Here is a 13,806-nt window from a genome sequence, read left to right on the forward strand (position 1 = left end):
TACTCCCTCGATGACTCCTAAGTTTATATATATTTAATACAGTAAATGTACCATGCAAACAATAAACTTATTATATTATGAAGTTATTGGATTATGAATTTGCACTTCAGATTAACTCATTCCTGTCTGAGCCCATTAAATTATTCCTAATTTTGCTTGCCTCTGCCTCCTCCTTGACACATTAATATCAGAATACATTTTGGTAATAAGATGATTAATGGATTAGCTGTATTAAGAAACTGTTGGAACTGACAATTTTTTTTTTTTGGCCAGTCCTGGGCCTTGGACTCAGGGCCTGAGCACTGTCCCTGGCTTCTTCCCGCTCAAGGCTAGCACTCCGCCACTTGAGCCACAGCGCCGCTTCTGGCCGTTTTCTGTATATGTGGTGCTGGGGAATCGAACCTAAGGCCTTGTGTATCCGAGGCAGGCACTCTTGCCACTAGGCTATATCCCCAGCCCCAGGAACTGACAATTTTAATGAACACCTTTCTTTTGTCGGTTGTGGGGCTTGAACTCAGGGCCTGGGCTCTGTCCCTGAGCTTCTTTGTGCTCAAGACTAGCAAATCTACCACTTGAGCCACAGCTCCACATCTGGTTTTTGAGATAAAAGTAACATGGGGACTTTTCTGCTTTTCTGTTGGCTTTGAACCGCTATCCTCAGATCTTAGCCTCCTGAGTAGCTAGGATTATAGGCATGAGCCACTGGAGCCCAGTTTAAGGAATGCCTTACAGATGAATTCCACTAACTAAAATGTTTACAAAACACAAGTACTTATACACTTTAACAATGAAGTTACTATTTCTAACATGCTTTAAAAAAAAAAGGTGTGGGGGGACTTGAGAGCCTGTCTTTGCAGGCCTGTTTTCATTCATCTGACTCCCTAACAAACTCTTACAGGGAAAGCAAAAGAAAGTGTTTTACCCTTTTCCAAGCAGGAGATTGAGACACATGGAGTCAGAATTGAGGTAGAATGTGCTGAACCAGTCCACTCCCCACACCAATGCTGTCAATGGCTCCATCAGCACTTCTTTGTACTTGTAGCCCACAAACAAGAGCTGCAGCCACTTTTCTGTCTACCCTATACACTCCTCATTGTAACCCCAGTTGGCCCCGGGCTAGGGATATTTCTGTTTCCATATTCTCTTCTCTGGCTAGATTAAAGTCCACACTTCAGTCTTTCCAGCCGGTCTATTTTACCCTGTTTCTCGCCCATCTGTTGTGCTTCCTGCAATCACTGCCATCCCCTGCCTAGACTTCTGCCTAGCATTTGAGTGATAGGTCATTCACTCCTGCTAACTGGTTTCCACATAATCAGAGAGCTTTGCTCCCTAAGCTCCATATTAGTAACCACAGGAACTACTTCAGCTCCCCCTGCTTTCAATGCTGAGGTCTGCTAAAGCGTCACAACACGTTCTTAGTTGCCACCAGTGATTTTTCTAAATTTAAATGGGATAGAATCATTCCCATACTTAAGTTCCTTGGACGTGAATGGAACACTGAACTCCTGTGAAAGTAAGGGGGAGGGGGTGGCCTCCTTGAGGCAGCTCTGGCTACTTCCCAGGTCTCCCTCGGTGATATTCTTCTGCTATCACTGCCACCCAGACCGCACCATACTCTGCAGGGCCTCCAGGGCTCAGAAAAAGCAATGTCTTGGTCTTGGAATGTCTTCACTGCCACAAAACCCCTACCCAACTCCTCTTCATTCTTTATGGTTGCTGCCCCACCTCCAACGCAGAAGCTGGCCGTCCTTGCCTGCATTCATTATGCCATTCTCACTTGCTATGGCTACATGTTCTAGATTGTTCTTACATACTTATCCACTCCTCTTCTTGATTAGGAGGCTCTTTGGGCAAGATCATGACCAAGGTTTTACATTACAGGCACACAGTCAGCACTCAGTAAGTGCAGGTAGCAGATCAGACCATCTGTATACACCCCAACTTCTCTCCTTTTGGATCTTAGAGCTCATCTCCTCTCCTCTCTTCTGTTCTTCCTTTCCTATAGGAAGAAATGCCCCTCCTTTTGGGCAAATCCAGCACTGAAGCTTTTGATGGACACTGATCATTAGCTGTCCCCTTTCTCTCTGCCACGCCCCTGTGCACTGCTGCCTTCTGCTTGTCTTGCGGGCATGATCCATCTCCATGATCTTTACAAAACACCATCTTTGTATTCTGATCCTTCATTAGCTCCTATCTGCTTACTTGCCCTCCCTTCCCTTCCCATTTTTTTTTTGAGACAGCATCTCACTCTACAGCCTAGGTTGGTCTCCCAAACTCATTATCCTCCAGCCTTAAGACTCCCAAGGGCTAGGATTAAAGGTGTATAACATGAAACCACTGCATTATTAAAAAAAATGATGCCAGAAACAGAACTTAAGGCCTTGAACATTTTAGACCACTGAGATACATGGTCAGTTCCTGTACCTCCTAATGTGTTCTTACAAGACATGAAGATTGAGAGACTGTTGAGGCCATGAGAGAAGGAGGAGATAGATCAGAATGATGCAGTCACATACTAAAATGGTTTGAAATTACTAAAGCTAGAAGAAGCCAAGGGGCATTCACCCTGAAGATGTCAGAGGGGATACTATCTGCCAACACTTAAGATTTTTGTTGTGCCAAGTCGCGAAACAACTACCAAGAAGGCCACCGAGACACAGACGTTCCGAAATGCAAAAGCAAGGCAAGGCTTTATTTAAGTGAGCTGCAACTCGGGCCTCGTCCTCCCCACCGACACAGTGGAGGTTAGGAGGAAGCCTCGAGCTGCGATTGCACAGAGCTTATAAAGGCAAAAACAAAGTTACAACAATCAGGTGTTCAAGCAAGCAAGATTCGGACACAGGTACAAATCTGATTGGCTCAGGGCTCGAGGCATTCTGGGGGCGGTCTGAGTTAAGCATTCCCAGCGGTTAGAGTTCTTGACCGACTGGGCCCTAATAAGCTTGCCCTGGGTCTGCTCACAGGGCCTGCTTATCTCAGGTTCATGTGGTAAAGTGGGGTTCGCATGGTAAAGTGGGGCCTGACTTCAAAGTCTGGCACTTCAGTTGTCATTCTTTTTCTTGGCTTGTTAGCTACAAGGTTTGGTCTCTAACCTGGTATATAGCTCAGGCAGGCCTTGGACTCACAATCCTCTTGTCTTTCCAGTGCTAAGAATAGAAAAATGTGCCACCATGACCAGTCTGACACCTGGATATGTGTGTGTGTGTATGTGTGTGTGTGTGTGATGGTACTGGTGCTCAAACTCAAGGCCTAGGCACAGTCCTATAACTTTTTGCTCAGGGCCCTGTCCATGTCTAGTTTTTTGGTGGTTAGTTGGAGATAAGCGGCTCATGAACTTTCCTGCATGGGCAGTACAACCCTCAGATATCAACTTTTGGAGTAGCTAGGATTGCAGACATGAGCCACTAGCACCCAGCTCCAACATGGCTTTTTGCTGAAAAATTGGATTCTTCTTGTAATTTCTTGCCTAGGTTTGCTTCAAATTAAGATTCTCTAGGTCTCCTCCTGAGTAACTAAAAGTATAGGCATGAGCCACTGGTACTCAGCTGACATCTGAAATTTTAACTTCTGGCCTCTGGAGCTCAGAGAGGATGATTTCTGCTACTTGGAATCACTCAGTTTTAGTAACTAGCAACCACGTGATAAAAAAAAAAAAACCCCTAGTGCAGGCCCTTCCTCCAACCAATCTACCTAGCTCTCCACTCCCTGTCCATTCCATATCTAAATGACAGTGGAACAGCTTGCTAGTAGCCTGCGGTTCACCATGAGAGGAAAGCACACTCACACATGCAATCTTCAGAAGGTTCCAGAGCTCCTTCTGCCGCTTCTCTTGAAGCTGGACTACCGTCTTCTCATCCTCGTTCATTAGACTAACCACCTCTTCCACCATGGGCAGCAATTCCAATGCCTTCTGCTTGCAAGCCACAGTTTTGCTGTGAAGAACAAACATGACAGACCCCAGTGGGCTCTGGGGCAGTGGGAGCACAGGATTGCCCTTCAGCCATCAGTGGCTGTGGGTCACATTGTTCTTAGCAGCTGAGCACACTGGAGGAGAGTAAAGGAGATGCCTCCCCATGTCCAGCTGCTGCCTCATCCTCTACGATGCAGGAAACCGTCATACCTGAGCTGTGTGTAAATCACTCGCACTTTCTTCTCGAAGCTTTGAATTGCCTGAAGGAGGAGCCGTACCATTTCCTGACTGTCACCATCTGTCCTTTGGTCTGGAGAGAAGAGAGGAGCAGTTGTTCCAGGGGGCTGGCAAAGTACTAGTCCACCAGAAATAAGATGGTAAGGGATGGGGCAGCTGAGCCCACCTACCTCTTGGCTTTTCCCTAAGTCTCCTGTAGAGCTCCCTTGCTTGCTCCTCTCTGAAACACACAAGCAGCAATACTTACATTAAGCTTGAAACAAGCCTATCTGCAGAGATGTCCTGCTAATCTTGGCAGCAGAATCACTGACTTCAACCTAAGACTGGTGCTACTTCTTTCTTGATAGGGAAAAGCCATATGTCTGGTGGTACCTTTAGTCAAAATTCAAATGCCTCCTGTTTAATAAGAGCAAATTTTCAGGAAAGCAGGATCCACTCAACCCCGAATTCTCCCACTTGGCTTCTGCAGTGCTTAATTCCAGGGGCCATCCTAGAGTCTGAGCAAGGGCAGATGTGAGCCCAGGGGCAGATGCAAACTGCTGCCATTTCCTAACACAGGTGAGGCTGGCAACACTCTTAAAACTGGAGGAGAATGAATGGTTAAGGAATTACAGACAGGAGTGGGTACATACCTGTTATCCTAGCACACAGGAGGATGAGTCAGGGGATTTGGGAGTTGAAGGTCAGCCTGGACTACTTAGAAAGATTTCATAATGATAAGGAGAATAATACGAAAAGAGGAAGAGAAGGAAAGGGAAAAAGAGGAAGAAGCAGAGGAAATGTAAAGAAAATTAGAGTTTTGATGTTCTCATTTCCCATCTCAAGTCTTAGTATCAGCACCAGAGAACACTTGGTGCCCCAAAGGACAGAGCCATCAATAAACATATCCTGCTTCCTCCAGGGGCTACATTTATTTCTTTCAAGTAGGATGGGTCTGCCCAGAAACCTCATCCCCTCCTGGAGCCAAAATCAATGTCAAACACCTAACAGAGATTCACATGAATAATGAGCAGGTTCAATGGCTAGACTTGCCAAGTTCCTTCCTCACTCTCTTTTCTACTTCCTGCTCTTTGAAGGAAGGTAGGTGAAGATGGACCAGAGCAGCAGTGATGGCTGATAGAAGAGTAAAGGCCATTTGCATATCATAGCATTTACACACTACACACTAGAGTAGAAGGTGGCCCCTGCTGGGTGGTACTCACAAGTCATCCAATGTGCCCCCCTGCTTCCGGCCCATTGGGCTCCTTTGTAAGTCCACAATGTCCGTTTGTAGTGCCATCATTCGTTCCACCAAATGCTTCACGTCATTCTCCTGATGAAAAAAGCTGTGCTAATGTCAACTGAGGTAAGAACAGTCTGTGTGTGTCTGTGTATGTGTGTGCATGCACTGGTACTAGGGCTTGAACTCAAGAGTTTGGGTGCTGTCCCTTGGCTTTTTGTTTTTGGCTGGTCCTGGGGCTTGAAGTCAGAGCCTGGGTGCTGCTGTCCCTGAGCCTCTTTGTACTCCAGGCTAGTGTTCTACCACTTGAGCCACAGTGCCACTTCTGCCTTTTTCTGAGTAGGTTATTGGGGATAAGTCATGACTTTCCTGTCTGGACTGGCTTCAAACTGCAATCCTCAGATCTCAGCCTCCCAAGTAGCTGATATTATAGGCATGAGCCACCAGAGCGTAGCCATACCTTATCTTTTGAAGAACATCAAATGTGAGATTTGCCAGGACAGGCAGGGAAAGACCCTCCAAACTCACCAGTCTCACAGGTGACTGGCTAGATGGAATATGGCCTCTGGAATCAGAATGCTGTACCTACTGCTCTCTAGCTATGAGAACCATGAGCACTTCCTTAACTATGAGTTGCAGTTTCTTCTTCCATAAAATGGATTTTTAATAGTACTGCCAAGGGTTAAATCAAGTAAGCACCTGTGCATGCTTGGCACAGAGAAGATGCCCAGTGTACATTATTCTGTCTTCTCATAACTTGTTTATCCCAATACCACCTGTGTGGGGGGGGGGGTCCTGGAGCCTGCTCTTTGTCAGAGATGATGAGTGAGAGCCAAGGTGGGGATAGGCATGTGCTCCTTCCTATAATCAAATGCAGAAATGCTGAGGTGGTCTACCTTTAAGCATGCATAACTCCATCAGGACCAATTCATAAACATATTAAGTCACAGAGGTGTAGGTCCTTGCCCAAACGCACAAGGAACATGGTGGAAAAAGCCCTTGAATGTGGGTCTTCAATCTGTGGATGGCTCACTTAATCACACTGATTTCCCTTGATTCCATGATTATGGCTTTTCAGTGGGACCTGATTTAGTATCCTGAAACTTTCTGCTTATCTTTTATTTCAAGTGAACTTTATGTCCCAACAAAACTACACAAAACTTTTGACAATGAGTACTTCCTAAAAGCAAGAAGTCTAGCTTTTCCCCAACAACTGCTAATATTTTGCTTCTCACTTAATTCTGGAACATCTTTATTCATCTATAAGATTCTCAAGCTTGACCAGTGTGGAGTACCTTGTACTGGTTACTTTCTGACTACTAAGTTTGATTGAAGTCAAAGAGCATGTCAAGGCAAATTTAAATTTTGACATAATAGAGCAATATAATACTTGATTGAAAATGATAGAACAAAGTTTCACCCACCCCATAAGCACAGAAACATAAAATGCATCTCCTACCCGCCCACAGAGCTCCACAGCCTGCTCCATTTCTCTCCAGGCCAGCAGCAGTTTATCTGATGCTGGAGGGAAAAATTTGGGAAGAAAAAAATGAAAACAGAATGAAACACCACAAAATCAAAACAAAAACAAGCAATTATATTATAAAATGATATTAAAAAACTTCAGAAAAGAAAGAAAAGGAATAAAGAGAGGGACTAGAGAGGGAGCGAAGGAGAGGAAGAGAGCAAGGGACTCTATAAATTTATTGCAGAATACACTCACTGATCCCGAACTCGGTTTGCTCACTGTACTTCTCTAGGTCAATCTGGATACTGGTTTTAAAGAAATCCAACTTGGCTTTGAGCTGCTGAGCCATTGAGGCCATGGAATTCTTCATCTTGGAAAGGCAACTGTTATTCCGAAGGAGATTCATCCTGCAGGGACCACAAGAAACAGAACCTTGGAGCATCCCGGGATCCAATTCTATTTCCTACACAGTAACAAAATGCTTCCAATGTCAGGGGAGGTCCTTGCTATGCTAAAAATCACCACTATTATTAAAGCAGCCACTTATACCTTTATAGTTGTATTGGGCAATTTTCTAGCCTCTAGCAATGCATGAGGTTCTACACAAAACTGAAATTAGTAAAGCCAATTACTAAGCTCACCATAACCACGGAAAATGCTGGCAAATTTCATTACGCCTAAGGTTCTACCAACCCAAACTGTTTTGAGCTTCTCTGAGCTCCAAATTCTGTGCAGAGCTGAGCCAGGCCAGCCCTCAAGTTTTACACTCCTGCCCCACACTGCTAACCACACTCTCTCATCAGGTCCCAAAAAGTTATCCTCCAACTAGCCCACACACCTTTTCCCGCTCTTCTAAACCAGCCTCTGTCATAGTTGCTTCTGGAGCCCTGCCCCAGTCACCTCCCTAGAGCTAAATACACCAAAAAAATTTAAGTTAAGTAAAAAACTGCCTGGCACAGTACATGGCAGCTCGCTGTCCCTGCTGAAGCCGGTTACAGTCCTCCTTCAGGGTCTGGATGCTGTGCCAGACCTGGCCCCATACTTTTCTCAGCTGGAAGAAAGGGAGGTTCCTCTTTGGCTCCTGAACTGGAAACAGAGACGTGCAATTATCAGAGAATAACTCCCCTACAAGAAACCACATCCTGATTTGCAATATCATATTATATAGCCATTAAACTGTGTTGCATAACTTCTGGGTATCACTTTGTGTGCCCCACTAACAGCATAACCATGTGTCAGATGGTTAGAAAAATGGTTATTAATTTGATCTAAAGAAACATTTTCCAAGCCATTATTCACATAGATACACGAGGCCCATGTATTTTTAAATAGAAATACTTATGCTCGCCACAATTAAGGTTGCATGAGGCTTTCTATAAATGACATGTCAACCAGTAGCACTGGAGATGATTAAGAAAGCAAGAAGTCTGGAGACCTCTGAGACCTTGGATACTTGATCTGTTTATGATAATTATAAGTTGTGTATGGGGAAAAAGAGAAGTCTTATTATCAAAAGTTTCCTTCATTGAAGAGACTATTACAAAGAGAGGATGAGCATCAGGAATTATGAAAGGGGTAACAGAATAGATAAAAGAATAGAACTCAGGAATGGTGCCCGGGCTCTGGCAGAGAGAGAAAGAAGGAGAGGGAGAGGGAGAGGGAGAGGGAGAGGGAGAGGGAGAGGGAGAGAGAGAAGGAGAGGGAGAGAGAGAGACAGAGAGAGGCAGAGAGAGACAGAGAGACAGAGGGAGACGGGGGGGAGGGAGGAAGAAAGGGAGGGAGGGAGATAAAAAGATACAAATAGGAAGGAAAATTCTCCCTGTTTTCAGATTCTATGATCTGATATTTAAAATACCTTTAGGACAATACTGTAAGACTCTTTTTGCAAAGTAGCAAGATAAAAATCAACATATGCAGCAGATTTTCTATATACCAACAATTCAAAAAAAGACGTTGGGAAAACAATACCATAAACAAAAGCTTCAAAAAATAAAAATACTACTTGGGGGAGTATTGGGGAAAATAAAGGGGTGACAATGACCAAAAAGCACTGTATTCACAACCTGACTCATGGAATTGTAACCCCTTTGTATTAATACCTAGTATAAACCTAATCAACAATGTTAAATATTCCTACAATAAAAACTATACAAATTTGACAAGAAATGTATTTGCTACTTTTCGTATGCAACTGTAACCCCTCTGTATATCACCTTGACAATAAAACTAAGTTTTAAAAAAACTATACGTCGAAGAAACTGTAGAAGATAGTGTAAGTTGACAAGGTCACCCATGTATACAGAGCAGGATAATGCTAAAATGGACACATTACCAAAAGTAGAAGCTGCCGGGTGCTGGTGGTCTACACTTGTAATTCTAGCTACTCAGAAGGCTGAGATCTGAGGATTGCAGTTCAAAGCCAGCCCAGGCAGAAAAGTCTGTGAGACTTTGATTCAACAAACTACTCACAAAAAGCTGAAAGTGGCTCTGTGGCTCAAGTGATAGAGCACTAGTCTTGAGCACAGAGGCTTAGGGATGGCATGCAGGCCTGAGTTCAAGCCTCAGGATGGGAAAAAAAGAAAAAGAAAGAAAGAAAACGAAGAAAAACAATCCTAAAATTCATATAAAAGCAGAAAAGACTCCAAATAGCCAAAGCAATTTCAAGTAAAACCTGTAATATTAGAAGTATCACAATACCTGACTTTAAATTATACTTCGGAGTCAGAGAAACAACAGTGGCACTAGCACAAAACAGACACACAGACAAATGGAATAGAATATAAAAAATTGCCAGAAATAAGCCCAAACAAGTACATCCATCTGCTATCTTGACAAAGTTGCTAAAAACATACATCAGAAAAAATAGTAGCTATTCATATGTAGAAGACTAGAACTTGACCTATAACCAACCTGTACAAAAATTAACTAAAAAGAAAAGCCTTTAATGTCAAACCTGAATTTTTTAATATAGTAAAGGAAAATGCAAGGGAAGTATCCAAGATGAAGGCATAGGCAAAGAGTTTTCTGACTAGGACTCCAGTAACTCAGGAACACTAACTGAAAACTGGTTATTTCATTGTATATAAAAGCTTCTAAACAGCAAAAGCAACAGTCAATATAGGGAAAACAGAGCCTACAGAATGGGAGAATATCTGTACCATCTGACAGGGGATCTATATCCAGAATATATGAATAACTCAAAAAATTAAACATCATGATAACAATCCAATCAATAAATAGTAGCATGAGCAGACAATTTTCAAACAAAGAGTACAAATGGTCAATAAAAACATGAAAAAATGTTTAACATTCTTAGCCATCAGCAAAATGCAAATCAAAACTACCTTGAGCTGGACTGTCTATTCAGGAGGCTGAGATCTGAGGATCACAGTTCAAAGCCAGATCAGGCAGGAAAGTTTGTGAGACTCCTATCTCCAAATATTCAACAAAAAAGCTGGATGTGGAGCTATCAGTCAAGCCGTAGAGCACTAGCCTTGGGCAAAAAAAAGCTCAGGGACAGCACCCAGACCTTGAGTTCAACCTCCAGGATGAGCACACACACAAACAAAAATCTATATTCACACTTGATTGCAAATTACACCATCGGTATAGAGGTTCCTCAAAAAGTTAAAACTAGTCAAGAGAAAGAGAGAGGAGGAGAGTGTGGTTTGAAGCCAGCCCATGAGGGATAAAAAGTTAATAAGACACTATCTCAAAACATGCCAAGTTAGGTGATATGTGCATGTAAATTTCAAGTACTCAGAAAGCCACTGATGAGGACTATGGTCTAAGACCAGGAAAAAGTGCAAGATACTATCTGAACAATAAACTAAAACAAAGAGCTGAGATATGACTCAAGTGGTAGAGTGCACTTTCCTAGCAAGCTCAAGGTCTAAGTTCAACACCTAGTACCACACCCCAACACACACAAAATTAAAAATAGAATGCATATCACTTCTAGATTTATACCCAAAGAAGTCAAAGTCAGCTTACTACAGAGTATCAATACTTTTCACAGCACTATTCATAATAAACGAATTATAAAATTAGCCTTTGTGCCCATCAACAGATGGATAATGTTGTTATATATACACAATGGAGTTTTACTTAGCCATTAAGAAGAATGCAATTATGTCCTTTGCTGGGAAATGGGTGGAATTGGAGATCATCATGTTAAGTGAACTAAACTGGCCCCGCAAAGACAAATACTACATATTTTCTCTCATTTGTGGAAGCAAAACAAAACAACTAAAGTCATGAAAGTAAAAGGGAGACTACTAGAGATATAGAAGGAGAAGGGAAAAGGAAGAAGGTAAGAGGGATAAAAAAGTAACATAAGAAGTGAATATGACCAGAGAATACTATATACGTGTATGGAAGTGTCATGATGAAACTCCTTCAACAATTAAATACAGATCAATGAAAAAAGGTCCATCAAACATTCAAGCAAAGGACTATCACAAAACCATTAAAAATAAGCCAGCTCCACACATACTCATACCAATAAAAAGAAATATCTGTATAAGGGAAAAGATAAAGAAGAGTATGTATGTAATGCTATCATTACATACATAGCATTACATAATGCTATCATGTAATGCTTGGGGAAAAATAATCCTGTAGACAAAGATGCCTAAGAATCTCAGAACAGCAGTTTTCATAGGAGGGAAACTCACTGGTTGGGGAATATGAAACAGAAGGTGGCTTATTTTTCACCATACATTTACTCTTTTTTTGCCAATCCTGGGGCTTGAACTCAGGGCTAGGGCACTGTCCCTGAGCTTCTTTTTTGCTCAAGGCTAGCACTCCACCACTTGAGCCACAGCATCACTTCTGGCTTTTTCTGTTTATGTGGTACTGAGGAATCAAACCTGGGGCTTCATGCACGCTAGGCAAGCACTCTACCACTGAGCCACATTCCCAGCCATATTTACTCTTTTGTATCTTTTGAAAGCTTAATTTAAACATTAACTATAAAAATATAAGTAAAAATTTTAAAATAAACAAAATGGCTAGTAGACAGTATTCTCTGTCCTCTACCTACACCTCTAGTTTGAGGCTGAATTAACCAATAATCTCCTTAATGTGTTTTTGCATGAACTCCCCCTTCCCTGAGGACCAGTAAACAACTTTCCCGTTGTAAACCCTCTCCCTGGCTTCATGACTCTTCCTCCCACTTTATCCCCAGAATTACAACTCATTATTGCTTAAATAAATGATGTTCTTACGGATACAGCTGACACATTCTGGTTGTGGCCGTGGAGAGATCTGAGTCTCATAGGTAATTTTACTGTTGTCAAATAGAAAAACAAGATCCATGTCCAACGTGCGACCCTCACTCAGCTGCAAAGGGACAAGAATGGAGTGAGGTCATGTGCTCCCTTCCCCCTTTTCCGACTAAGCATGAGTGGTTTCTGAGCTCTCCCTACTGTCCAAGAATATTATATTCAGCCCACAGGCACTAAGTAATCTTTTTCCTGTTCCTTTAGTCCTTATCAACAGATCATACTGTACTACTTTATTCTGACAGTTCTTCCTGTGCAGTTCTGGAGTTCACTGTGCACTTTCCTGCTCAATGACTATTTCTTGCATGCAGCTCTATTTCCATAAGTTTCTATGTAAGTTCTTTAGGGTAGGAACCTGTCTCATGTTGCTGTAGCCAACAAAGGTGTTCAACACAACTCTGCAATGCAGATATCAATCACAAGTAGCTTTGGATGACCAGAAGAGTAAAACTGAATTTTGGCAATACATGCAAAAAAAAAAAAAAAGCCACTAATGGTCAGGCATTGATGTGACGTGCACACCATAGCTTAAAGAAACAAGTAGCTTCCTAAACTGTGTGATTAATAGACAATTTAACACTATAGATTAGCAATCTGAGAAGTTGTTTCCTCGAAGGCAGTGAGGGGAAAACAGGAAAGTCTGTAAGAAGCCAAGGGCTTACCTTGCCATCTGAAATGCACTGGGTGGCAGGCTTGTCAGGGATCAATGCCAGACCTGCCTCTTGGAGCAGCTCTTGATCCTTCCCCAGGATTCCCGTGTCTTCCTGGATTTTGGCCTTTAAGCTCTGCAGGCTTTCATCTTCTGTGACAGGATAGGTGTAAATGGTGCCAGTGACCATGTTCAAGATATGAACCAGCTGCAACAGATTTTAATGTGAACAACCAGTCTTAACAGAGAGGCCATGTACCTGCCAAGACATTCTACTCCTTCACTACTCCCAAAGCTCCTAGATGTTGGCTGCTTCCCAGCCCCATAAAGAAAGGCCTAGCTCCTCGACCTGCTTTGTCCTGGGCATCTCTTCCTTATACGAACAGCTGTGTCCCATGGGGACAGTTGCCTCAGGGTTACTCTGGCTCAACTCTCTCACCTTCAAGTTTAAGATGTCATCCAGGGCCTTAAAGCAGCCATTGGGCCCATACTGGGGGTCTGTGCCCCTTTGTCTGGGGTGCCACATGAGCATCAGCTGCAGCCACTTCTCCAGTCGCTCGGCCAGTACACTGAGAAGAGCAGAAGAGTAGAGGAGACACATGAGCCAGGCTCAGCCTGCCTGTGTGCCTCACTGCAGCATAAGCCAATGGCAGCCAACAAACGAAAGCACTTCATGGGAGAGAAAAAGTGCGCACATTTCCAGTCCATTTAATTGGATATTTGTCTTCTCTGGTCAGCTAAGCCTCACAAACTAGGGACTTACAATCACTGCAGCAGATGGACCTCTAAAAATGTACAGAGCTTGTCTAGCGTGCTAGAAGCCTTGGATCTGACCCAAGAAAGAAAGGGAGGAAAAAGGAGGAAGGGAACTTTGTACCTTCCTGCAGGTAAACCTCACATAAGAGAGACCTATGCTCCAGGATTTGACCATCTGCCCCTCAAGAGCATAAGAAGGGGACACATGACAACGTTCAAAATCTTCCTGGTCCCTAGAGCTGCCTCCAGGATGCACTGGAATCTTCCCTGGGACAACCCAGC

At 43.1% G+C, this 13,806-nt stretch overlaps 1 protein-coding gene across 2 annotated transcripts in view; it reads right to left on the reverse strand.

The window, feature by feature from the left end:
- The window catches only part of Ikbkb (inhibitor of nuclear factor kappa B kinase subunit beta), a 56,089-nt gene that overhangs the window by 6,393 nt on the left and 35,890 nt on the right, over positions 1–13,806 (reverse strand). For both annotated transcript variants that reach the window (XM_048330256.1, XM_048330257.1), the window contains 10 exons: positions 13,208–13,337; positions 12,782–12,976; positions 12,063–12,177; positions 7,797–7,920; positions 7,090–7,241; positions 6,826–6,887; positions 5,350–5,459; positions 4,318–4,367; positions 4,121–4,220; positions 3,785–3,932 (listed from right to left, as the gene is read on the reverse strand). In XM_048330256.1, coding sequence (XP_048186213.1) covers positions 3,785–3,932; positions 4,121–4,220; positions 4,318–4,367; positions 5,350–5,459; positions 6,826–6,887; positions 7,090–7,241; positions 7,797–7,920; positions 12,063–12,177; positions 12,782–12,976; positions 13,208–13,337 — 1,186 coding nt within the window. The remainder of the gene's footprint in view (positions 1–3,784; positions 3,933–4,120; positions 4,221–4,317; positions 4,368–5,349; positions 5,460–6,825; positions 6,888–7,089; positions 7,242–7,796; positions 7,921–12,062; positions 12,178–12,781; positions 12,977–13,207; positions 13,338–13,806) is intronic.

This window comes from Perognathus longimembris, chromosome 21 (assembly GCF_023159225.1).
Source record: "Perognathus longimembris pacificus isolate PPM17 chromosome 21, ASM2315922v1, whole genome shotgun sequence".
In the NCBI taxonomy this organism is placed as follows: Eukaryota; Metazoa; Chordata; class Mammalia; order Rodentia; family Heteromyidae; genus Perognathus; species Perognathus longimembris.